Source organism: Marmota monax, unplaced genomic scaffold (genome assembly GCF_021218885.2).
Source record: "Marmota monax isolate L192 unplaced genomic scaffold, Marmota_monax_Labrador192_F-V1.1 WCK01_AAM20220418_F8-fsc00111, whole genome shotgun sequence".
Lineage (NCBI taxonomy): Eukaryota > Metazoa > Chordata > Mammalia > Rodentia > Sciuridae > Marmota > Marmota monax.
In genome coordinates, this window is record NW_026695067.1 from 2,696,861 (window position 1) to 2,724,722 (window position 27,862).

The 27,862-nt window shown below is 41.0% G+C and overlaps 1 protein-coding gene across 12 annotated transcripts in view; it reads right to left on the bottom strand.

The window, feature by feature from the left end:
- Positions 1–1,546: 1,546 nt before the first annotated feature.
- Positions 1,547–27,862, bottom strand: part of Peak1 (pseudopodium enriched atypical kinase 1) — a 273,181-nt gene continuing 246,865 nt past the window's right edge. For all 12 annotated transcript variants that reach the window (XM_046427924.2, XM_046427921.2, XM_046427922.2 and 9 more), the window contains 2 exons: positions 26,917–27,662; positions 1,547–8,342 (listed from right to left, as the gene is read on the bottom strand). In XM_046427924.2, coding sequence (XP_046283880.1) covers positions 7,179–8,342; positions 26,917–27,662 — 1,910 coding nt within the window. In that variant the 3' untranslated portion in view covers positions 1,547–7,178. The remainder of the gene's footprint in view (positions 8,343–26,916; positions 27,663–27,862) is intronic.

The following is a 27,862-nucleotide window of genomic DNA, read 5'->3' on the forward strand; positions in this document are numbered from 1 at the left end:
GGCTCAGTGGTAAAGTACCCCTGGGTTACATATCAAGTACCAAAAACAACAAAACAAACAATTAAAAAAAGAAAAAAACAACACAAAGCAAAAAGAATGTTTGTGGGGTTGAAAGCGGTCACTGCAGGCATGTGATGCCAAAGGTCATGCAGGTGTCAGTGCTCCATCACGAGTCAGGAGGGCGGTGGTGCTGGAGGGGAGAGGAGTTCTCTCCAGGCTCTCTTCCCTTAAGACAAAGTGGTCTCATTGAAGAACAGGAGCTCAGGTTTCCTCTAGTCTGTTTTACCTCCCCTGGAGTCTGGCTAAGCCAACCCCAAACTGGTCCCACCATGCCCTGGCCCACATCCTTTTAGGGCCCTGGGGTGGCCACTCATGAGGTAGCCACCCAACCTAGTGAAGACCACCCAATCTACCTCTTCAGCTCCTTACCCCCAGAAACCTGCATGTTGTGTGGGCCATCCCCTAGGCTCTTCTCCACCAGCAGGAAGGGCCTGTGTCCCCAGGCTGTCTGGTTGGTTTTGTTGCTGACCCTTTCTCCTAGGCCCCGGGCAACACAATTTTTAGGTCCAAACCAGTATGCGTTTTGCTCCTCAATAACACAAAACTTGAGCCTGGCAGTTACTCTTCTGGAATATGTCTTAAAAACAATGTCTGGAGGGGCTGGGGTTATGGCTCAATGGTAGAGCGCTCACCTAATGTCTGTGAGATGCTGGGTTCGATCCTGAGCACCACATTAAAAAAATAAATAAATATGTATTCCACTGCAACTAAAAAAATATTGAAAAAAAAAACACCCCAATGTCTGCAAATTTCAGAGTGCTTGCTTGCCAGTGAAGAATAGCAGGAAACAGTGGGTTGGAGGCGGCATCCACTGTAGGTTAGAACAGTGTTCTAAATTTAAAGTGTGCACACTTGCACTTTCATCCATGCTAATAATGTGACAGCTGTTGCTACCACTGCTGATGGCTGGCTCTTCCTGCTTAAGCTAGGTGGCCTCCTCTCTCTGCTCTGCAGTTTCCACCAATTAGCTTGTCCGCCTTTGTGAGGAACAGGCGTGTGACCGCGCACCTTACAGAACAGGTCAAAGGCGTGTGTGAATTCTGTAGATGATGCTGTACAGGCCCTGCCCCTGCTCATATGATCTGCACAGCTCTGTGATTTCCACTGGGAGAGTCAGCCAGATCTGGTGGTTAACCAAGCCTCTCACATGCAGCACAAACCCAGGAGGCCTACAGGTGACTAGTCAGCAGGGGGCAACCTCACACAGCAAACCTGCAGTCTTTTGAGGGCTGAGGGAAGCAGAAAGCCTCCACTTCCTCTTTGAAGCCCAGTTTTCTCAGATTGGAGAGCAACTGAAGAGAAAATGCAGTCCATGTCAGAGGAGGGGAAGAGGTTCCAGAGGACAGAGGGCATGATGACTACTAGCTACCATTTCCTGTTTTAAGGACATGTGTCCATCCTGGGGGCAAGACAACAATGTGTGCAATCAAACCGTCACTAGCATGTCTGTGTGGCAGAGTTAAAAGACAAGTGCTCAAAGACTGGCTTTTAATGTATATTAAAATGAATTTATTTACACAGTAACATGATGCCACAGAGTACACAGCAAAGTACCACAGCAAACCAAAGGTCGGCGCCTGGCCAAGGGGACCTGTTATGATTAATACAACTCTAAAATATGAAAGTAGGAAGATTAAGCTCTACAAAGAGTAAAAGAAACAAGATTTTCAAATATAGAGTGTGGGTAATGCCATGGAGAATTAAAGAGAGATCGGAATGAGGACCGTCATGATTCAAATCAGTGAGATGGATGACATCTTGCTTCTGCCTTCATCTCATGCCAAAATGCCCTACATATCATCAACAGAAAATCCCAGCCCAGTGTATTCACACACAATCCTCTAGAGAACTGGTAGGGAAGGGATAACCAGGTAGTATCTGAGCAGGCTTCCTGGTGCAGTGTGGTTTCACCTTTCAGCAACACAACCCTGAAGCCACAGGGCTGGTCCAACATTCAAGTTATCCAGAGTGCGCACACGCGCTATAGCACACACTAACGGCAAAGGGGATTTTCTGTACTACAATAATATTCATAGCAAAATATATAGCTCTGTAGTTCTGCTAGGTTAAAAAATTTTCTGACTTCTTTTGATTCCCTGAAACTTCCTTGATTAAAAAAATCCATGGGGACGGGTGGGATGGGTGAGGTGATCAGGAAGGGACTAAGAGGCTCTCAGCGCTGAAGTGTGGGAGGGCTGTTGGAATGCAGGCCCCTGCGGCCCACCTAGGCAGGCAAAGCTTCCAGCAGTGGCTGATGCAACATCTATTCTAATTTCAAACAGCTGCAGAGAGGGAGTGTGTAACAGCTGTATAGCACCTTGTACAGTCTGGGCACTTATAAATACTAAATGATGGTGATGCTGAATGGTAAACACCTCTGCAGGAAGGTTTATAAAAATGGTACAATATGTTAAGAAATTTCTCAAGAGTTCTTAAACCTATTGAAACTATACTCTCTTTAAACAAACAAACAACCCCCCCAAACCCCTAAACGTCAGCTCTCAGCATTATATGAAGTTCCCACACTGAGGTCTGGACAACAGCCACAGCCATGCTACAGGGCTGAAAGACCTTCTGCCTAGATACCAGGGACTTCACTGTCTGCTCCAGGATTCTACCATCTTCATCATCATCTTCTTCTAATATACAAAATGGACTGCTTAAAAAAGTAGGTGCTTTTTAAAGGATGGATTTATCAGCTGAATACCCTAACATGGAATGTGTGTGAATTTCCCTCCCCTGGCATCTGTCATACCTCAGCCTCCTCATTGGAGAAGCATTGGGATAAAAAAGCTTGATTTCTTTGGTATAATCTGTCTAGGATCTTGTATTGTGCCTCTTCTGACTTCCCCAGGGCATCGTTTTTGGTCCGTGGAGTCCCCACCTGCGATGTTGCTGTGAGCACGGACAGCTGGACTTCAGTGCACTCTCCAGTAAGAGCAGCTCTTGGGTTTGTCTCAGCACAGAGCTTTGGGCCTTTGAGTATATGAGCTCCAATGAAGTTTTGCAGGTAGCCATTCTGTTCACTGATTCGACCGGGCAGAATCTTCAATCCTTATCCACTAGTGAGGGGATGAAAAGCAATGCCAGTGTTGGCCCAGGGAGTCAAGTTCCGCTTGTCCCCTCTCCAAGTATGTTCATGCTTATACATCTAAATAACTGGAAATACAGTGTGGGATCCTAAATCCATCCAAATTTCTGGGACTAGTCTGTATTTTTTTTCCAGATCACTGCTGATAAAGGGCAGGGGAGAATCCTAATTGCTTTTTACCGGCAAAATTAAATGTCAGGTTACTTCCCAGTTCCAAAGTAGTTACAGCTCAAATTTGGAGAGCAGGGTGATAAATATTATCAAAAATATTTATGATAATGTTGGGTCCTACTATCTAGTGGGCCCCAAAGGTCTCTCATGAAAATTTTATAATATTAGAAAATTTAAAATACAATTTTTGGTAGTTCCCAGAAATATCATTAACATTCCTCAGGTTGAGACTTCTTGGCTTAGAGATTTCTGTGTTCACAGATGTATTTATTACGTTTGGAAGTAGACGGGCCTAATCTGGCAATGGAGATGCTCTGACTCTAAACCCTGGTGTGTTTCTTTTCCGTCCATCAACATCAGTAGTCAGGTAGGAGGGATGTTTGTGCCCCTCCATTCACCCAGTCCACCTTCTGAGGGCAAATCCCGAAACTCACTGCTATGCCACTGGCTTCCAGTCCTAACTCAGCCTTAGGGTTGGTGGACCTCATTTGTGATTCTCATATTGTTGATCTACAGGTTCATAATTGCTCTTTTTCTCATCCTGCTGTCATTCTTCCTGATTAGCTTCTGTGCTTCATATTAGTGTGCACATATCAAAAGGACTCTCCTCCATGGGCACAGGAGGATTTCACAGTCCTCACTCTTTCTGTGGAACACCCTGGACCCTCTTCCTTTCAAGACAAGGTTACCACTCCAGCAAGGCACTCTGAGATACATTCATTCTTGTTCTTGGTTGCTCTAGCCACTGGCCTCTCTCTAGCACCCAAATGTGTCAGAGATTGCTCATGCTCATGTGGCTTAAGGAAAAATTCCAATATGGGCTTAATTGTTCAAACTCTCAACATAAACAGAAGGATCTATACTGAAGACTTCAATAGAAAAGAAAAAGATTTCCAATCAATATTGAAGACAATAACTTGATGTTACTTGAGAAAACTTAAAGTGCTATACTAGTCACAATCCAAAAGTCATATATATATATATAACATATATTATATGTTATATAATATGTAATATATTATATATATATTAAATGTGTGTGTAGTTGGTTCTACAGAGGGTAGGATTTCTTTTCAGTGGATGAATTAATTAAAAGTTCCTACCACAATTAAAATGAAAATGTAAAATATTTATGATAATGTTAGAATGACTGAATTTAATTATTTCAGAAAAATATTCTGAGGACCATCTGCTGTACAGCTTACCTAGAAATGCAGTTCTTTTCTCTATTCTGTTCTGACCTGTAACACCCTCTTTCCCTCCCCCTCACATTCTTTGGCCATCACCCAGAGAAAATTAATGTAGCCACCTGTCTCTGGGAAGCCTGAGGCCCTTCTCTGACTAGCTGGCATTCCTCTTTTGCCCTTCACAAACATGGATGTAGAAATAGTACTAACTATGTGCAGTATGAAGAGGTGCTCAGTCACCAGTGCTCTAAGACCGTGGTAGTGAGGTGTCCGTGCTTGTTCTACTGTGGAATGAAAGAGAAGGCTGAACACAGTCATAACAGATTGGTGGTGGTGGGGGGGGAAGATACCCAGAGACAGAACAAACAGAGGGACCAGGGAACATTCTGCATTAAATATGTAACCTCATTAAATAGTCAACATTCAAATTTACATGGGCAAGGCACCAGGAGAGTGACATTGAGAAAGTATGTCTCAATTTGCAAACTGTTGGGGGAGGGGGGCGCGGGTTGCAGGAATGTGCTGGCTGACATGGGCAGTGGTCTGTGCTGCCAGTTCAGTGCATAATTAGGCAAGGAGTTATGTGCACATGGGCTATGCTAAGAGGAACCAAACACAAGCCTGCCAGGCAAGGTGCAGCCATGCCACAGGACACTGAGGAAGTGGACTGCTGGCCTGCAGCGGCATGCCCACTCCATGGCCATTCCTAGGCAAGACTCTTCTGTGGGCCCACCAGCCTCTTTCCTGGGAGTCCTATACTACTGGCTGGGAGGACAAGGACATCCTCATGTGGAGCCTCACATGTCATTCTCTTAAAAAAAAAAAAAAAGCACAATAAAATACATTCTTCTGCTTTCTTGATCCTCTTTGATACAGGTGAATCACTTGAAAGGCTATTACAAATGTTTAAAGTTTAGCAATTTCCAAGGCCACTAATATGCCATCTAAGTAATACTGCACAATCAGTCTCGGCTTTAAGAAAATTCTGTGCTGGTGGATAAGGGCCCCAGGCTTCCTTGCCACCTAGGTGCAGAGAACACTACTGTCAACCCTGCTGCACAGGCTGGCCTGTCTTCTATTTCCAGCATGTGTGTGCACACACACAGAAGCACACACTTGTACACACACTCATGCCGTTTGAGTGACTCTTGGGATTTCAAGGTTGAAGTAAACAAATACTCACAGTTCTGTATACAACAAGCACACACACACACATACACACACTCAGGTGAAAGGAACACTTGTCTTAGCGCAAATATGTGCAGAGAGAAGAAGGGGAAGGTTTCTGTAGATCGCGCTTCAGGTGAGGTTGCAACATAGACAATGTAATATACAGCTAAAAAATAGATACAAAGATTGCACATACATCCACGGGAGAGGAGCATGGCAGGCAGGGAGCCCAGCCGCTATCAGCCACAGCCTCAGTAGTCAGCCTTCATGTGAGCTGTCTTCCAGAGCCATTTGAGAGTCCTAGGAGCAATGTGCCACTTATACCAGAGGAGGTCTCTCTGGTAGGGTCAGCGTCTCATCAGTGGCCTTGTCCCTGTCCCCTGCCTTCTGGCTATCCAAGTAGCCAGCTTCACAGTGCCATCTAAGCAGATCTTAGAGCTAAGCTGACAGCCGTTTCATTCAGGGCTGTTGTCTACAGCATTTGGTCGACTAGTTAACACTGGCTACTGATAGAAGGAAGCTGGCCAATTACTGCTCGGGGGAAACTCTGATCAGACACTGCCAGCCCTGGCTGCCAACGCTGACAGCTCTGACAGTAATCAAAGAATAGTACTTTAAACTCTGTTCCCTGGTGGCCCCTAGAGAATTGCACATGCAAGAAAATCATCTCCTCATGTCCTGCCAGCTATTTATAAGCTCTGAACTGTGCTCCACCTCGCTGAGGCACTGGTGACATCACCTTGGGTCAGCTCTGTAATGGGCTGCAAGTGGCTGATAAACACCAACTTCATCGACAAGTGGGGACTGAGCAGAGGTGAAGGAGAACCAGGCAGTGGCAGCAGAGGGGAGGCTATTAGAGCTGTCCTCCGTGCAGTGCACACACTTATTGATAATAGAAATGAAAATGGGTCTGTGACCTAAAGTGTAGGGATTGCTCTTTTTCTTTCTACTGTCTGCTGGAACAAAGATATAGTCCCTGGTAACCAAAACTGGACTCATGCTAAGGATGCAAGTCTGCCTGGCAAAGGCTCAGTTATTGATAACCTAAAGGAAGAAGGAGTCTGTTGTAAGATTTACGGGATGATGGCAGAGGTTGGTTACATCTGACTATTGCTAGTGAGAATAAATACTTGTTTATAGAAAGACAGGTGATCTTCAGAATTATGGAGGAGCTGGCCACAGTTCATTGAGTTCACACCACAGGAGTTGTCCCTTCAAAGAGGTGCATTTTCATTTTTTACCTGCATTTGGGGGACTACTGGGATGAAAGATGTTCCAAGGGAAGGAAACTGCATGTTTGTGCAGTTGAATTTTGCAAAGTGAAAACAGACCCCGCTTGTCACTTGATCTGGAGTTGTGATAGCCTTCTGATGGACCCATCTGTTTATGGACAGGGATGGAAGGTTTGTCTCTCTGTTTTCTTTGAACTGTATAATAGGGCAGCACTGGGGGAATCATGAAGAACACGGAAATGTAGTAAAAGCAGCATCCAGGCCACATTAACGGTGTTGCAGGATTTTCACAATACAACTGAGGGAGTCTGTAGTGGCAAAGGCCAGATACTGAGCACAAAGCCAGTCCTCAAGGCTGATCCCTGCCTCCCTATCCAGGGCCTTCTCAGCAAATTTGATCATCAGCAGCGTTCGCTTGATGTCCAGCCAGTTTTGGAGCAGGGTGTTCCTCTGTGCTAGGCTTGGAGAGGCAGTGAATGTCTGGAAGAGATCTTCGCGGGGGCCCCAGAGCAGACACTGGAGGATGCCTTTGGCGTCGGAAATGAGGATGCGCTCAGAAGGGTTGGGATTCAGGAGGCAGCTGGCCAGCTGCTGTAGGCCCCGGGAGTAGGGGGAGCGGAGAGGGATGCGAGGCAGGTCTGCGTGGGTGTACTCCCTCTCCTTTAGCTCTGGGTTCTCATCAAAGGGGTTGGGCAGGTGCAGCATCTCATAGATGAGGATGCCTGTCTGGAACTCATCACACTTTTTATACTGGGTGGCTGTTATAATCTCGGGGGCAAGGCGGGACTGGTCCCGGAGGATCTCAGGGTCCACCAGATGGCTCTTCTGCTTGGCCTGAGAGAAGTTGCTCACAATAAGCCTCATGGGACAAGATGAGGTGGGGCTGGGCTCTGCAGGCCCAAGGCTCTGGGTGGCTCCGCCAGGCTGGTGGTGGACAAGCAGTAGATTCTCTAGGCGTAGGTCGCAGTGAGTGACATGGTAGGGCTTGAGGTGCTCAAGGCCAGAGCACAGCTGTAAGAGCAGCAGACACACTTGCCTCTCATACAAGTCAGGGCTTTTCCCATGATGGGCCAGAGAATCTCTCACAAAATCGGCCACAGTGAGATGGGGAACCTCTCTGGTGATGACCACAACATGGCTTCTCTGCTTCCTGCTTGTGACTCCCTGGCTGTCTTTCTGAGATGACTCCGCTTCAGAGCAGGCCTCTGGGTTTTTTCCATTAGTTTCTCCCTTCACTTCTTCTTCGCTGTCTTCCAATTCATCCTCTGCCTTTTCAGGAGCATCAGGATCCTCCCAGGGAAGCAGACGATTGGGGACTTCAGCAAGGAAATGCCCACAGTCCTGCTGGATGTTAAAATGAACAGCCAGACTCTGCCGGACAGCCAAGCTATGATAATACTGCTGAGATTCTTTAGCTTTGCTCTTACAGATCTGAAAAAAGAAAGCAAGCAAGATAATATGAGACCCACACTTTCACAACCAGACTTACGATGTACTGAAAAGGATTAACTTGGAAGGTTTAACTTGGTTAGGAACAAACAGTGGAGTCTTCAGAAAAGGTCTTAGAAGTTCCATGCTGAGTGACAGTAATAATGGTAGTAACACTTTCTCATGGCTGTCTACACACAAGACTGTGCTTTGCACTCTATGTACTATTTCTAGTCTTCACACTGACCCCTCAAAGTAGGCTGAGGGTCTCTTTCCTGATGCTGGGAAAATTGGATAGCCACACGCAGAAGAATGAAACTAGACCCCTATTTCTCATCGGTTACAAAAATCAACTTAAGATGGATAAAAGACTTAAATGTAAGGCCTGAAACTACTAGAAGAAAACACAGGGGAAATTCTTCAGGATTTTAAAAGGGGCAACAATATTTTGGAAAGATCCCCAAAGCATAGGCAACTAAAGCAACAACAGACAAATGGGATTATTTTAAACTAAAACACTTTCATACAGCAAAGGAAAAACAACAGTGAAGAGACAACCTACAGAATAGGAGATAATATTTGCAAACGATGTATCTGACAAGTGGCAAATATCCAGATTGTATAAGGAATGCAACAACTTAAGAGCAAAAATAAATAAAAATACAACTTAAAAATAAACAACAAAAAACTCCACCAAGTAATCAAATTTAATAATGGGCAATCGACGTAAATAGGCATTTCTCAAAAGAAGATATATAAATGGCCAATAGGTATATGAAAAAATATTCAACATCACTAATCATTACGGAAATGCAAATCAAACCATAATATCACCTCACTGCAGTTAGAATGAATGACTATCAAAAAGACAAAAGATAAGTGCTAGTGAGAATATGGAAAAAAGAGAACCCAGCTGTTGCTGGGAATGTGAATGAGTACAACCATTATGGAAAACAGTATGAAGTGTCATCAAATAATGAAAAGTAGAACCATCACATAATTCAGCAATCCCATTCCAGGGTATGCATCCAATAGGTATACAGACAAATGAGATTATTTTAAATTAAAACGCTTCCACACAGCAAAGGAAAAACAACAGTGAAGAGACAACCTACAGAATGGGAGAAAAATGAAATCAACAATGTTAAAGGAACATCTGTATTTCCATGTCCACTGTAGCACTATTCACAATAGCCAAGGAATGGAAACTTAAGTGTCCACCAACTGATGAATGAAAAGAAAATGTGGTGTAAATACATAAAAAAGAACAAAACTCTGTCATTTGTGACAACTTGGATGGAGCTGAGATCATCATTTAAGTGAAACAAGCCAGGCACAGAAAGACAACCGCATGATCTCACTCATATGTGGAATCTAAAAAGACTGATCTCACATAAGTTGAGAGAACAGTGGTTACCAGAAGCTAGGGAGAGTAGAGTAGAGGGAGGGAGGCATGGAGAAAAGTGGTCAAAGGGTTTTTCCATAGTGGTTTACAGCCCAGGTTTACCTACTTTACAGCCCAGATTTACCTACAGCCCAGTGGTTTACCTACTTTCCATAGTGGTTTACAGCCCAGATTTATAAAGCAGGCCAAACGTGGCTCTTAATGTAGGCCAGGATACCTTATTTTATAATCCATCATCCTTTATGTTAATTTTTTATTGGTTAGGAGTGTGACATACGGTTGGCCCTGTAAGCCAGGCTCTCTTAACTTTTCAGTCACTGTCATGGTCACAACTCTGGCACTCACAGTTCATTGGCAGGGTAGGGGTAAAGAGTCATGTGTCTGACCTTGTCAGAATAAAACCAACTTTCAGCGGTAGGATTCTGAGTTTTATACTTTCTCTAAACAGGTCTCATTTAATGCCCAATATTCAGGCAGAAGAGCTTTGAAAAAGAACTTTATCAAGTGGTTATGGATCAAGGCAGTTTTTGGATCAAAACATCAGCCAAGAGTCCCATATACTGTAACAAGTATTTTTAGTCTCAAAGGCTAGAAAAGCAAAAAGTAAGTAAAATCACCAGCCAAATGGGTTTATCCTCATGAGATAGAGAGGCTGATTGTGGAAGACAGTCTCTCATGCCAGTGCACAGGCTATCATAGCCTGGTCAGGGGTCCCCTTATGACCCTGCTCACAGTGTATGCTGTGTTCTTCCTCCTCAGCAGGACACCACCACATTTCAGATACCAAAGTCTCCCAGCAATAAGCACTCTCCATAGTGTGGACACTGCCTGTTTCTAAGAGTAATTCAGAAAGGAGCAAATTTTTAAAAAAAGGATTTTCTACTTATTTTTACTTAAAAAGAAAAATGTACATTTTCTTAGGATGATGCCGATGGGTCCCCAGTTCTGAGAAGCAGCATGCTCTGATTTCCATTCAAATAGATGTTAAAAAGAAAAGAAAGGGAGTCTCAGGGGACAAGGACATCTCCTTCTCATTTACTGGACTCATTATACTTAAGACTCGCTATCACTGAATAGTGCTATGGAAATAAGTATGTACGTATCTATCTACCTGATGAGTTTGAAAAATGCTTTACATGAAGCATTTCTTTCTTTCTTTTTTTTAAAAAGCAAACTTCTGATCTTGAAATGGATGTCCCCAGGGGAGTTCAAGTTCAATCATATATCTTTCAGAAAATACTATCTTTAGAAAGCTCTCAAAGTCTTAGCACATGCAGTGTAATATATAATCCTATATGTTCATCAATCACATGAATTCTTTCTGTAATGTACTGTTGGCAATATTTCATGTTTATGTGTCACCAGGTATTTAAAAATTCTATACTAGCCATAATTTAGTTGTATAGGAGTTGGATCTGACACATGGCGCCATTAACCTCTTGGCCAGTTTAAATAATTTACTCAATATCACATTGCCTGCTAGACTGAAAGTTCAAGGGTTCCAACTCCTCAGTCTTTGAAAAGTCTATCAAATACCACTGAGTTAAGCTGAATGACACTGAAAGTTAAACTCCAGCTATTGTGTTGTAGAAAGGACACTCATCAAGGACTTAGGTGGCCAGGGATATAGTCCTGCCACTAGCTGTGTAACCTTGGACATATTCACTTTGCTTCTCTGGGTCTCAATCTTCTTAATAAGGGAAACAATATAAAAAATACTAAAACTTACCTCACAGGGCAGTTGTGAAGATTACATAGGATCAAGTGTGTAGAATACATCTGCATACTATAAGTTGTACAAATTTAACACTTATAATGACAACTGGCAAATGTTAAAAGTGATGATATAATTTTAAAAGAGAACAAGAGTCCTGAGAGTCACTTGCCATAGCAGGGGGTTTGATAAAGGGCAGCCAATGAGCAACTGTTAAAGGTCAACACATCTGTGCCAGGGTCAGCCCTAACAAGTTCAAACCAGCAAATGTTCTAGTCCAAGATAGGTCAACCTCAGATTAAGAGAATGAATGGTTTGATCAAGTGTATAGTTTTTATTATGCCAAGTCACACTGAAGAGAACTCACAACCTGGTAATTTAACATTAGAAGCAGAGAAGATATTCTGATTGTGATATTCTAATTTTATTAGATACACATGGACACAGACACACATGTTTTTATAAGGTCCTCCAGCACTCTGGGTGTAGATAAGAACATGGATACTACAACCAGAATTTATGTTCAGCTTCACCGATCAACTTGAGATAAAGGATCAAAGTGATTTACGAATAAGAAATGATAAATTGTTTCACCATGTTGGATGCTCTGAAGGAAAATGGTCTGCCTAGATAGCCAACCTGAGTAGGCAGCACTTCCTTATCTCTTCATTTTTACAATACACAGACAGGTTGAAGAATAATGGGTGGCTCTAGTTTAAGGGCAAAAGAAAATGGGACAAGACTGGAGTGTAAAAGAGAGGAAAATACTCGGGCTTTTAATTGGTTCATAACCACAAAACCAGTTATAACCCAAACACAGACCTATGGAGATTTCCATAATAGCATTTCACACAATGAGTATCTCATAAATCTTTATTATGGAGCCTGCAATGATGTTAATTTAGGTAGGAGAATTATATTATTCTATGCATCACATAGTAGCCATTTTTCAAATATTAATAACTTGACTCCTTTAGTTAAGAAAAAAAAAAAAAACAAAAAAACTCAAAATGACCTGACTTCAGATGATAAATTTCTAGTCCAAAAGTTATTTCAGAAAACAAGCCACTCTTTCCAGAATAAATGGACAGGGTTCTTATTGCCAGTTTTTTTTTTTTTCCCTTTTCTTACCCAATATTTTCTCTACCAGGGATCAAAGTAACTTCTCTTGGCTTCTCATTTTCATTTATCTTTCTTGAAAGGAATTCACATTCTTTCCTTAGAAAGGGTAGATGGATTGAACCAGAGAAATCTCAAGAAAGAGACCACTTTCCAAACAGAATGATTTCCACAGGACTCCTAGGCTGTCTCCCCAGTTGGGTTTTTTTTTGCGGAGCAGGTGGAGGGGTAACCGGGGATTGAACTCAGGGGCATTCAACCACAGAGCCACATCCCCATCCCTATATTGTATTTTATTTAGAGACAGGTTCTCACTGAGCTGCTTAGTGCCTCACTCGTTGCTGAGCTGGCTTTGAACCTGCGATCCTCCTATCTCAGTCTCCTGAGCTGCTGGGATTACAGGCATGTGCCACTGTGCCTGGCTTGCTCCACTTTTAAAAAAGGAATAAGATGGGGGCTGGGGATGTGGCTCAAGTGGTAGCGTGCTTGCCTGGCATGCGTGCGGCCCGGGTTCAATCCTCAGCACCACATACAAACAAAGATGTTGTGTCCACCAAAAAACTAAAAAAATAAATATTTAAAAAATTCTCTCTCTCTCTCTTAAAAAAAAAGGAATAAAATGGTCTCATATCTTCATGTAAGAATCTCTTTTCCTCCTCCTCCTCCTCCTCTTCCTCTTCCTCTTCTTCTTCTTCTTCTTCGTGTGTGTGTGTGTGTGTGTGTGTGTGTGTGTGTGTGTGTGTATGAGTTGCTGGGGAGCTGGGGCTTGAATCCAGGATCTCATGCATGCTAGGCAAGTGTTCTGCCACTAAGTTTCACCCCCAGCTCAAGGTTCCCTTTTCTAATGGAAGAAAAATCACCTTCTATTTAACTATGTGTGGAAAAACCTACTTAAAATGCTGCGTGTTTTGGCAGATTCTGTCCCTGTCTACATTCTTTGAAAGGGAAGAAAAACACTATGAGAGCCTCAGCCACAGAGACACTAGAGGGAGCTGCAGTATCAACATCCAGGCCTCATTTACTTGTAAACCGTGCATGGAAACAAAACTAGGCTCTGGTGAAGGGCAAACCTTCTTGTAAAATACACCACAGTCCTCCTTCTGGAAAAATGTTGGTTCTAAGAAGGTGATGATGGTAAATTAATGCAAAGGGTACACTGCACAAGAAAAGCATGAACAGGACAAGAAGCTCATCCTGGGCATGGTGACCTCACTGCTGGAGCCACTCTTCAGAGGAGTCAGAGGAACATCAAAAGGAACAGTTAGCAGTTGGTAGGTACATCCCTCCCCCCATGTGAATAATGTACTGTTGCAAAAATGGGGGCTCAAGGAGAAACTGGGCACTTGTTTGCATTAATAAAGATCAGTGAGGTCACAGAAGAGAAAGGAGAAATACTGGTTCCTACCAAGTGAGTGTTCACAAGTTCTGACTGCTCCTCAGTACTTCTACCTGTAAGGCACAGCATCCAGAGCAATTTGATAAGATTGCCAAATATAGGGAAGGGGGCTCTTTAACTACCAACGATCATTTGTTGGGCAATGGAAAAACAAAACAGAATGAAAAACCATGTTTCCAAAATCAGAGCCAAATTAGTCTCTTCTGAGACCTTCTTAGATCCAGGTCAAAGCACATGACACACAAGCCTGATCTTAGCAGGGAAATGGAGTTTAATTTCAAACATGCATTTCAGTCCAGGGGATTATTTTCTATGTTGCTCATGGCAACTGTTCTGCATACCTTTGAGGCAAATTTGGCATTTTCAAGCATTTATGTTTGTAATAAGAACCTCAACTTAGCTAACTTTTTTAAAGACTCTGTAAAGCTGTGTTATAAGCAGCAGGGAAAGAAAAGACAGGATATGGTCCCATCACTTGCCTCAACTACCACAAAAGCTTTTCAATGGGCCTCCCTACCTCTCATGTGATTTTTCTCAAATATACCTTCCACGTGTTATCACTTGCCTATTTAAACTTCTTTCCATTATTTTCACAGGATAAAGCTCCTGGCCTCACATTCAGTCTCAGCCTTACTTCCCATCTCCTTTCCACTTGCATTTAACATACTAAATTGTCTGCAGACGGCCCCTCACTCCTCCTCCTTCTCTTCACCTGAGAGATTCATCGGATTCCTAGTTTTTCATTTACACTCTTCTCAGGTGTTATTTCTGTTAGAGAAAATGCTAAACCGTAGAGCCCCTTTCTGTGTTACTTCTAATCTCTATTATTACAGTTAGCACACTGTTATCTTAAGAGCAGACACTTGTATCTTTAGGTTCTAACATAGGACAAGGCACATGCTGCATGTTCAATATACCTATACAAAATACTAAGAAAAGGATGCATCTAGTCCAGTGTGGCCATGTGGTTTATTTACTCAGAGCGGCTAGATTACATGAACAGTTTTTATGAAACAGATGGAAATTGTGCAAGGTAATAGGGCAGGGGCAATGGCAGACAATCTGAATAACAGATACTCACTCATGAACGACCTGACTATACAAATGAGTAAAACTCAATCAATGAAGGCTGTCTGCAGAGTCCAGGCTGCCCTAGAGGTTCACTGAGTTTGCACTGTACAAAAACTAAACAAAACGACATGACTCTTCATCATTCCATTCAATTTTCTCTCCTTTCCCCCAAAGAAAGCAATAATTACAAAATACAGGACTCTTCAAAATTGGTCTACATTAGCTTTTATTTTTCTATTATGGGCCCAGTGTGCCTTCAGCCTACTTCTACTTTATCAGCAGGGAATCTCATTTTCATCTCATACTGGGCATTTTACAATGCCTCAGTGAACCTTAAGAGGGATGGATATTGTAGGGAATGAATTGTAGAGAGATAAAAATGAGAAACACTGACGATCATGCACATTAAACCATCTGTGCTATTCTGCTGCATTATACAAAACCACAAATGCAAACAGGAGAGTGTGCAGAGTGAAAACCTTCTAAACTGATACCCAGTATTTGATATTACCTCACTCTAGGAATATAGGCTGATTACCGAGTTGCATTCATTTCTTGATCTTCCTGGGAGGAGTACTGCTTTACTTGCAACTATACGGGGAAGACTCCTACAGTCAATGCTGTTGCAACTACATTCAAAAAGGATTAAATGTTGGTTATATAAAATGTGATCTGGGCCCAAATGATTCAGGATTCCATATCGTGGGAAACTGCCATAATACCTATCAGGTAGGTCAGGTATTTTACAGCTTGAATTGCTGCAAAAATGTTCACATACCCAAGAAACCCATTTTGGAGCCTAAGAAATTCAAGAAGGCAATTGTATAAAATTTTATCATTTTATTTGTGACTTGTATTCATCGAATCTTTTCACTCCCTCAGAATATGATCAAAAGAAAATCAAACTTGTATTCCTGAGCCAGTTATTTAGGCTGACAGAATGATGCCTTAGTATGTTCATACAGAAGAAACTGAGGCACAGAGCAGCTCACTAATCAGCTCAGGCTACAGAATAGGAATTCAATTAATTTGAATCAAAATTTGTAATTCCCAGTGTCCTTTTATCTCATTAATTAAAGGCATGGCTCCTTTTCCTATTAGACAATTCATTTTGATTCCAAGTTTACTGAGCACCCCAAACCTCTTTGTAATAAACCATTTTCCAGCTGAGACTCTTTGGGACCTCTGTATGCTCTGAGCCATGAAATGGAGTGGACACTAACCTAGGACGGCTATGCATATATGCAGTTGGATGCTGATCAATTGCTTTCTGTAAAGTTTCAATGTTGGGCATGTTTGTGCTGAATTATGAAAGTGGAAGTGGTTTCCCGTCTAGTTTTTCCTTACCACTAAGCCAGTAATTAATTGCCTGTGTAGATAGACTGAACTAGTTGTAAATTCTTACCAGTCACAGTTATTCATTTTAATGCTTTTTCATTTAGTGTCTTGCTTTCTCAGCATCCACCCAAATAAGATAAACAGAGACTCTGGAGTCAAAAATGCAATAAAAGATGCTGGTCTCCACAGTTCACTTCTACTTTATTACAGCTTTTAACAGATTCTGGTGTAGCTGGAAGAAAGCGAGTAGCCCCAATCTTGTAATAGGGAAGTATGTATCTTCACTGAGCTTTCTGTGCCCTATCCTTGAAAACAAAGACCTGGACTACTTTAAAATGACAAGATAGCTACTACTCCAATTTGGAACTGTTGGGGATTAAAAAAACCAAAAACCAGAAAGTTATACTTTTTACTTACATGAGATTTTTAGCCATCTTCTTTAAAGTAACTTTATCTAAATTTATTATGTGGTCTCTCAAGGCAGCATTTGTTAAAAAATGATCTCATGAGAGAAATGGGGGGGGGGGAGTGTCCACCCTGCTTGTTGTCATTTATCCATCCAGGAACAACACTGAGGCACAGCAGGGTCAGTTTACTGACTACAGTGACTAATACGAAAGGTTCTACCAAGCAGTCAGGAGGCAGCCTGCCATGAAGCTGCTGATCCTGTGCAAAAGTGCCTCTGGCCTCAGTTTCTTCTTGTGTAGAATGGTGAAGGCCCTTCTAAAGTTGACTTGTTTACTGTGAGGATTATGGGTTTGGTCAGTGGCTAGTCAGATTTTTGAAAGGGAGAAACAAGCAAGGTAGATTTTATTTAGAGAGCAGGAAAGTTAAGTTCATGCTTAAATTTATGTTCAGTTTTATTTAGAAAGCAGGGAAATTAAGGGCTGGAGGTCAGCCAGCATGCAGCCCACAGAGACAGACAGTCTAATCTGCTGGGTGGTGGTTTGCCAAAGTGATGAGAGGATAAAAGAAGACATGGATGAGACAGAAACAGGAGTTGCAGGTAAAATAGTGTTTGGGAATCAATTTGGCCTTTCCTTTGTGCTCCCAGCCTCCCTATTCCCTTTTCCCTGTCTCTGCTTGGATATCCATCCTCACTATTATTGAGACAATATTTTCTTGAGACTTACCAGAGATTGAACTCTTGACTTCTTCTGAGTCCTCTTTCTGTTCAAGTCCTCTATAACCATGGACATGGAGGCCTGTGGGACCCTGTTCTTTCCAACTGATTCTGCTTTGGGTCACTTAGGGCTTTGGGTCACGTAGGGCTTTTTTTCCCACTTTATAGACTCTCCTACTACAATCTCATATATACTAAATCTCATATATACTATATCTCATATATACAATCTCATATATATTCATATATACTAAAGTTTGAACTAAATAAAGTTAGTTAGGACTAAGAAACCATATTTCTAGGCTTGCCTTCTCTTCTGAATACCATCTTCAAAGTTTTATCTGGCTATTGGGCTTCTCTCCACTTGGCTGACCCATTTCTATGTTCCATAGAGAGCTCTTCTTTCTGTATTTTTTTTCCTGATTCATATTTTAGTTGGTGGCATCACCATTCTCTTGCGGTTGTTCTACCTTGAAATTTTAGCAATGCTGCTCTCATCCCACACTCAGCCACTCACTAGACACTACTACCTTCCTCAGTCCCTGAGCCACCCTGCCTCTTCCTTTCTTCTCTCTTATTACAGAGTCCCATTATTAGTTATCTGGATATTGCAATAGTATAATGGATAACTTCGCCATTTCCAGTCTTCCAGTTTCTTCCACCACAGTTTTCTTTCAAAATCATTAATTTTATGAGATCTTCTTTAAAAATAGCATGGGGCTGGGGGTGTAGCTCAGTGGTAGAACACTTGCTTATTGTGTTTAAGGACCTGGGTGAACCTCAGCACCACAAAAACAAAGAAAAAAAAAGTAAAGTAAAAATCCTTAATGGCTTCCTACAAAATAAAGCCTAGTCTCTTTATTTAGTTTTAATTTTTAATAATATATGTATATATAAAATATATTTTTGCAATCCTAGGGTTGAACCTGGAAGTGTTCTACCACTGAGCTTTATCTCCCAGCCTTTTTTTATTTTTTGAGGCAGTGTCTTGCTAAGCTGTTCAGGCTGTCCTCAAACTTCAATTCTATTACCTCATTTTCTGGAATAGCTGGGATTACAGGCATATAACACCATGCCCCATTAGTCTAACCTCTTGAACTCATAATTCAAAGACTCCAATTCTGGTACAATCTTTTTTTTTTTTGCAGGGGCAGGGTATCGGGGATTGAACCCAGGGGCACTTTAATACTGAGCTACATCCCCAGCCCTTTTATTTTTTATTTATGGTACGGGGTTTTGAACCCAGGGGCGCTTGACTGCTGAGCCACATCCCTAGCCCTTTTAATTTAATTTTATTTATTTTTTAGTTTTCGGTGGACACAACATCTTTATTTTATTTTTCTGTGGTGCTAAGGATAGAACCCAGCCCCCTGCGCATGCCAGGCGAGTGTGCTACTGCTTGAGCCACATCCCCAGCCCCCCTAGCACTTTTTAAAAATATTTTATCCATGAATCTTCATCCATCTTTATATCTCTCTACATCACTCTGACCCTTCATTATGATCTTGTTTGAAAGTCGTTTTTATCTTCCCACCAGGAGACAATGCTCCTTGAGGGCAAGATCTTTGACTTATTCAGGTATTTCTATAAACCCAGACAAATACCACAATATTTTTTATAGTTTATGTTTTTTGAAAGGTTAAGACATATTTATCAAATGCCCATTATGTACACGATATTATATGCTAAGGACATAAGAATTAACAAGCCATGATCCTTATCATGGAGAAGGTCAAATGTGATAGTGGGGAGGAGAAGCATGTTCCTGAGATTGTATCATGGTAGTACTGCTGAATTGTACAACTTATTGTGACAGAATACGATAGAGAAGTCCACCAGGTACCTTGTGGGGATATAGGAAACAGCTATCAGCTATCACAGGTAACCACAACTGGATTGTTTAAGAACTGATAGAAACTTTCTAGGTACATGAGAAGAGAATGGAGGAAAAAATAACTATTATTTACTGAATTCTTCACTTTGTGCCAAATGATGCTCTGAGCACTAATATACACCATATCCACCACTATATTAACTCCTATAATTTTTTTTGTACAATGGCTCTGAGAAGAATGAAGTATTATTTTCCATTTTATAGATAAGACACTAGAATTACAAATGGCAAGTAAGCAGGCCAGAGTAACAGCTAATATATGGCTAAGCAACATATTTAAGCCCAGTTCTATCTGACTTAAAAGACTAATTCTTGGGCTGGGTCTGTAGCTCAGTGATATAGCAGTTGCCTAGCATGTATGAGGCACTGGGTTCAATTCTCAGTACCACATGTAAATAAAATAAAGGTCCATCAACAATTTAAAACAAAACAAAAAGCCTAATTTTTAACCACTTTGTCAAAAGTCCTCAGATTTTTCTATGTGGGAACCACCTGAGGGGGCTGCTCCAAATGCAGTTTCCCAGGCTTCACTGCCCGTGATTCCAACTCTATAGGTACGGAAATGACACTTTTAATGAGGATCCCTCAGGTAGTTCTGAAATAGGTCATCTGCAGCTCACAATGCAGAAGTTCCTCATTGTATCAGACTGCCTCCCAGGAGTAGGGCAGTCCAGACAGAGGAGCCAGTGTGTGCAAAAGCTGAGGAGCATGAAATAGGAGCTCTTTATAATTTATGCCAGAGGAGGTGACTATAGAGATGAGTAACTAAGGAAACCTGCACCTTCAAGAAATTCAATGTCAAATGATCCAAAAATCTCTAATGCTTTTGTTTTCTTTCACTGAAAAGATATCATAATTTTTAATTTTTTTTGTGTGTGTGTATGTGTGTGTGTTGCTGGGGATTTAACCCAGGACCTTGTGAATGTTATGATATAATTTTCAAACAAATTCAAAATCACCTATAATTACTACCACTCTAATACAGAAATTATTTGCATATTACCATTTTGTGGGTTAATTTTTAAAAGTTATGATCATATTATTTGGTGCTCTATGACATTTTACAACAAACATTTTTCATTTTATATAGTCTTCATAATTACCACTTTTAATGGATACAAACATTCCATTGGGCTGATGTGCTACAATTTATTAAATTGTTTCCTTAATATCAAATACTTAATTTGTTTCCAATTTTTGGCTGTACTGAAATCCTTGAGGCTGTTACATTTTGTAGTCTTTTCTCATAATTTTAAGAAGAAAAGATGTTTACATCTTTGAAGTAATAAGAAAGAAAATAAGTGTAGAACCTATCTAAATATGCTCAGGCTAATGCCCAATATTAAAGAATAATAGTGAACTATAGAATGTGGAACAGTAATTTTCCATTATTGTTAATAATAAGAATATATTATTATATTTTCATGTACTTTAGCTTATAAAAGCAGTTTTACTACATAACCATGTGCATTATAACAGTCTTATTAGGTAGGTAGGGCAGTCAGTTTCCACTGATGTGAAAATTCAGAGAAGTTACATAACCTGTGTTAAGAATATAGAGAGGGATTTAGAACTTGATCCTAAGTCAGATGACTCCAATGCTCTTTATTCTGTTCTTTAATGCCTTTCAGTTTAAGACCAATACAAATAACAAAGCTATTCCTGTCAAATAAAAACTAGAATAAACAGGAAAACTTTCAAATCTAGGAAAAGTCCTGAGTTAAAACCACTTCCTTTATAATGAATACAACACTTAATGTGGATTGAACTGTTTTTCTCCTTGCCCCCATTCCTATATTGAAGCTCTAATCTCCAATATGACAGCATTTGGAGACAGGATCAGTAAGGAGGTAATTAAGGCTAAATAAGGTCAATGAGTGGAACCCTGATATGACAGGAATAGTGTTGGCGTAAGAAGAGACACCAGAGAGCTGCTTGCTGTCTCTGTAATGTCAGGATGCAATGAAAATGTGGCATCTGTAAGCTAGGAAGGGAGTCCTCACCAGTAACTCATTTAGCCATAACTTTGATGATCTTGGGCTTTACAGCCTCCAGAACATGAGAGGATACATTTGGGGTTTAAGTTATCCAGTGTATGGTACTTTTAAAAGGTAGCCTGAGCAGACTAAGACTGGGATTTTGATACTGAGAAAAATTAAAAAATGTAGAAGCAGCCTTGGTAGTGGTAAGAGCCTGGAAGAATTCTGAGATGCATGTTAAATAAAGCCTAGATAACTGTGAGCAGATAGTTGCTATAAATATGGATGTTAAAGCAATTCTGGTGAGGTCTCTGATGGAAATGAGGAACTGGAAAAAAGGTGACTGCTTTTATGAAGAGGGAAAGAACTTGGCCAACAGTGAAATAGTGTTTTGTGAAAGACAGAACTTGTAAGAGACAAAACTGGATTTTTGGCTAAGGAGATTTCTAAGACAAGTGTTGAAGTAGTTTGATTCCTCCTGACAGCTTATAGTAAAATGGGAAAGAAGAAAGATGAATGGGAGAAGGAATTATTAAGAAAAAAAGAACCAGAACTTGAAGATGTATTATTCATTTATTTGTATGTGGTGCTGAGAATCGAACCCCGTGCCTCACATATGCTAGGCAAGCGCTCTACCATTGTGCCACAACCCCAGCTCTGAAAGCTCATTCTTTACAGAATACTAAAAGTGTGGCCAAATGACCATTTGATATAAAGATTATGAGTGAGACTCACAGATTTAACCAGCCATTTCAGCAGAAGCCAGGAATAGGTATGGCATTATATTAGAAAAGACACTGCTAGTTTAAGCCAAGAGGAGAAAGTAGAATGGAATGAAAGAAGGCTGCCAGACTCCTTGAATTCTGTAGGATTGCACCATGGAGCTAGCTGCTTGGCTGTGAACATGTACTATTCTTCAGGGAAAGGGAAGAATGACCCAAAAGTGATAGAGACATCAGGTTGCTCTTCCCACCACAGGTCCAGTGGGCAAGCCTGTTCCCTCTTGGGCTTCAAAGGTGAGGCTGCTTCTCTAGATTTAGAGGGCCAGGATGATTGTGAGCAGCATCTCAGGGGTGGAGCCACCTTGCAGAGCCACAGGGCTGATGGTGCCACCACACTGGACCAAGAGTACAAACCAAGGAGGATTATTCTCCAGTCTTAAGGTTGAATGGAAATTGACTTGCTAGATTTTGAGTTTTTGGGATCCACCACTCCTTCTTTCCATCCTCTGATTTTTCCCTTTTGGAATGCGAATGTCAACACCATGACTGGAATTTTAGAATTAATTCTGAAATAAGACTTTTGAGGTTGTTGGAATGTGTTCTGTATATGAAAATATGTATTTGCATGAATTTGAGAGGGTGGAGGACAGAATGTGATGGACTATATTTGTCCCCCAACTCCAATTCATATGTTGAAGCTCTAAACCTCAATGTGACTGTACCTGGAGATAGGGCCTACAAAGTGGTAATTAAGGTTAAATGAGGTCCTAAGGTTAGGGCCTTGTTATGTTTTAGATATGAGGCGTCCTCCAAAAGCTCATGTGTGAGATAATGCAAGAAAATTTAGAGGTAAAATGATTGGGTTATGAAAGCTATAGCCTAATCAGTGCATCCAGCTCCTGATAGGTATTAGCTGGGTGGTAACTATAGGCAGGTAGGGTGTAGCTGGAGGAGGTGGGTCACTGGGGTTGTGCCTTTGGGGTATATATTCTGTCCCTGAAGAGTGGAGTGCTCTCTCTCTCTCTCTGCTTCCTGGTGGCATGTCCCCAGCTGCTGTCCTCTGCCACTCTTCCGCTATGATGTCTTGCCTTACCTCAGGCCCTAAGGAATGGAGTCAGCCATCTATGAATGGAGACTTCTGAAACCATGAACCCCAAAACAAACTTTTCTTCCTCTAATTGTTCTTGTCAGGTCTTTTAGTCACAACAGTGAAAAAGGTGACTAACATAGGCCTAGCCACAATAGAACTGGTGTCCTTAAAAGAAGAGATACAAGAGTAAGAACATTCATTTCCTCTTGCTGTCTCCCAATCATGTGAAGACAGAGAGAAAGCGGCTATCTATAAGCCAGGAAGAGCCCTCACCTGAAAAGAAATAAGTTGGAACCTTGATCTCAGACTTTTCAGCCTACAGAAATATGAGAAAATTCATTTCTGTAGCTTAAGCCATCCAGTTTATGGTATTGTTATGGCAGCCGGAGCAAACTAGATTATGCACAAAATAAAGATTTTTGTACTCTGTGACTGCAGTGGATTGGTAGGGGTAGGGTAGTATCCTTTGACTTTCAGATTGCTAAATTCCAACACTGACTTCCTTTTGCCAACATTTTAAGAGAGAGTCACACCTATTAGCCTATTCTAATTTCCAGTAATATGGGAAGGGATATTTTAAGAAGGCACCCAGGGGCTGGGGTTGTGGCTCATCAGTAGAGCACTCGCCTCGCACGTGTGAGACCCTGGGTTCGATCCTCAGCACCACATAAAAATAAATAAACAAAATAAAGATATTGTGCCCATGTGTAACTAAAAAAAAAAAATCTTAAAAAAAAGAAGGCAATCAGGAGAAACAGTTGTTTCATATGAGCTGATTGCTGGTCTCTTTTGCTTATCTCTGCAAAAGAGGGTTCTCAGCATCCTCATAGTTTATTACTCTAAGACTGTACAGTAAATCTGGTACCTCTAGAAACACACAGAGGGTCTTCAAAGAGACATTTATATTCAGCATTTAGTGTAAAACATCCTTTCTCGAACCTGCCAGCAACTCCCAGTATATAATCACTTGCCACCTGTTCTTTCGAGATTGCTTTTGCATCATTACAAGCAAAGAAATCAATACCAGACCATTGATTTAGGAAAGAGACAAGATTGCATGGCAATAATACATAAAGTTAGTCAAGCCCTACTTCTCAATTGTTTTGAAAGAACAGATAGTTCAGTGCCCCTTTCTGAAATAGGTACTCATTCTGCACCGGTGATCTTGTAGCAATAAAGACTCAAGGTAGATAAGGCACCATAACCCCAATTGATATAACACCTCTTGAGTGCTACACAGAATCTCGAAATGCCTTTTAGACTCAATAGTAATAAATTAACAGGAGCAAGATTCCTTCTCTGAAGTTTTCCCTGTGGTTTAATTTTAAAAGTATAGGCTGGACCCCACAGGGTCACTGCTAGCACCACAAGATGGTCAATAGGTATAGATGCTGCAAGTGTGGAGAGCAGCCAACTGAGGATCTGGTCCAAATGTATGTTCTGTCTTGATAGATAGGTAAGGTCAATTGTTTACCTTATCCATTAATTTACCAAGATACCATCTGGACTTTCTAAGCCAAATTAACATGTAAAAGCCAGTTAGATGGCTTTGAACCAGTGAATAGAATCAATAAAAAGGAACTACGGAATGGAGACTATTACCTTAATTTTACATAGAGCTTTGTGTTTTTCAAAACCTTTCACCTTCATTATCTCACTTGATCCTTCCTCAACCCCATAGGGATTATTATCATAAATATCTAAAAAAAAAAAGAGGAAATTGAGGACCAAAGACTGTTACTCTCTTGAAGTAGGGAAGAAGCTAATGGTAATGAAAGAAATGACTACTCATCAGGGACATTTTGTTCTCTTCTAACCAAACAATAGCTCCATATGATAGGTACTATTATTGACAAAGATACCAAATGGCAGAGCCAGGATCATAGGCCATGTCATGTTTATTATAGTGATAGTGACAAAACATGGCTTAGTGTTACAGTGAATGTAACTAGGCAAGAATTCTTGATGTCAAGCATTCTGGACATCTTGAAGCAGTGGATTGTCTGAAATGGGTGGTATACATGTAAGAAAGAAATAAGTGACACAATGGAAGAAGTACAGGCTATAAAGGCAAGATTATCTGTGTTTAAATTCCAGCTGTACTGGGGCTGTGGCTATAACTCAGTGGTAGAGCATTTGCTTAGTATGTGTGAAGCCCTGGGTTTGATCCTCAGCACCACATAAAAATAAAAAAAAAATAAACTAAAGGTATAAAAAATACAATACCTTATTTATTTTTTTTTTAAAAAAGAGCCTTTTAAAAAAGAAAAATTCGGGGTGGGACTGTAGCTCAGTGGAAGAGCGCCTGCCTCGCACGTGTGAGGCACTGGGTTCTATCCTCAGCACCACATAAAAATAAATAAATAAAGATAAAGGGGGAAAAAAAGAGAAAAGAAAAATTCCAACACTCCTTGGTTTATACCAAAGGACTTAAAATCAGCATACTATAGTGATGCAGCCACATCAATGTTTATAGCAGCTCAATTCACAATAGCTAGACTATGAAACCAACCTAGGTGTCCATCAATAGATGAATGGATAAAGAAAATGTGGTATATATGCTCAATGGAATATTATTCAGCTTTAAAGAAGAGTAAAATTATGGCATTTGCCAGTAAATGGTTGGAGTTGGAGACTATGCTAAGCGAAATAAGCCAATCCCCACAAAACCAAAGACTAAATGTTTTCTCTAATATGTGGATGCTAATTCACAATAAGGCAGGACGGGGGTGGGGGCACCAGGGAAGAATAGCATTACCTTAGATTAGGTAGAAGAAGTGATAGGAGGGGAGGGGAGGGGATGTGGGGATAGGAAAGACAGTAGAATGAAATAGACTGTATGTATATATGTGACTGCATGACCAATATGATTCTGCAACATATACCCTCAAAAAATGAGAAATTATATTCCATCTAGTATGATATATCAAAGTGCATAAATGTATTCTACTGTCATGTACAACTAATTATAACAAATAAAAAAATTAAAAAAATTTCCAGCTCTATTAGCTAGCTGTGTGACCTTAAGCAAGTTAGTTTACCTCTCTCAGCTCCATTTTCTTTGTGTATCAAATGGAAAAAAGATCTTAACCTCATAAATTTGATGTAAATATTATAAAACAAAGTTCATGAAACAGTAACAAATATCAGTTATCTTCCTCAATAAAAACGTTTCTCTGGCAAGCTGAGGAATTATAGAGCTGAGGTAGACAAAGGTCTCTTGGTAGGGAATAAAGACAGAAACATGGAGTAGAAGGCACACAGCAGACTTCATTTTTATAGGTAGCTACCTCAAGCAGTTACAGCTCAAGGACTCTTTCCTTTAAGAAGATTTCTCTGCCTTTGAGAGTCTGAGTCCTTCCAAGGTTCCCACAAAAATTCTTGTTTACCTCTAACTTAGCATGCAGTATCTCTTTACTTGTCTGTTTTCTCTTCTAAATAATAAATAAGCCTCCCTGTGGGAGGGAAAAAGGAGGTACTGGGGATGAACCTGACCAAATTATATTGTTATATTGTGTGCATGTATAAATATTTAACAAATCTCACTGTTATGTATAATTATAAAGCACCAATAAAAAGTTTAAAAAAAAGAGCATCCTCTGTAAGACAGATGTGCAGTGACTTTTGTGGAAAACAGGAATTAGAGGAAAGAAAGGGAAGAAGAATAGTTCCCTCCCAATAATAGTTTTGGCTAAGATTAAAATGAGATTTATAATACTTTCTTACCTTAACTGCATAGTTACTAAGTGGATCTTTTGCATAGGAGGCAGTGTAGTAAACTGCATCACCTGCTTCACAACATGGCTTGTCACTGGTTAGCCTAAAGTCTGACCAGCTGTCCACCCCAAAACGGAGCTGGTCTTTCTGTCCAGCCATAAAGAGGTCTTCACATTTAATAGCCAGTTTCTTCAAGGCATCTGTATGAAGGCTTCGAATTTTACCCACTACTTCCTCCCGATTTTCAAGTCCTCGATAAAGTGCTTGTCTCTGTGGCTTCTGCATGCCTCGACTCTGTCTGCAAGAGGGACCACGTCGGCTGGACAGGGACTCCATGCTGTTGGAAAATCTGTCCTTAATACTGAGAGTGGTTAAGCTGGAAATGCTGTTTGCTGCGGAAGGGACAGGTCGCTCCTTGTGCAGAGGCCTCTCCAAGGAGTCATAAGACTCAATGTCCAGTCCTTTGAGTTCATAGCTGATGGAGGAACCAGCACTGCTAGCATCCCAGTTCGGGTCAATATCATAGGTGGGATTGGCCATGACACAAAGACTACTTTCCATGGATTTCTGGATGTCTTTGGAGATTGGCTCTGTATTAGCTCTTATGATCATTTTCTTTGGCAGTGGGGGTGGTGTGGGTTGGGAAGCATTTGGTGCTTCTGGGTCTGTTTTCCCTCCAAAGGAAATGGCATCATCCAAAGCTCCCTTGGGCTGCCGAGGATGCTTGGGAGGTATCATGGCTGCTCTAGATTGCCCTGTGTTATTTCAAAAGAAAAAAGAAAAGAGAATAATTAAGCAAATTTTCCAGATTTGTTTCATAATTGAAACTTGAGTAGAAATGAGTGAGGTAGCCACAGGGGATGTAAGAATTATCCAATGCTTTCATTCAAAATGGAAAGCAACTGAAGAACACACACCTGAACATTGAAGGCATGAGTCTAAGACTTGGTGGGAG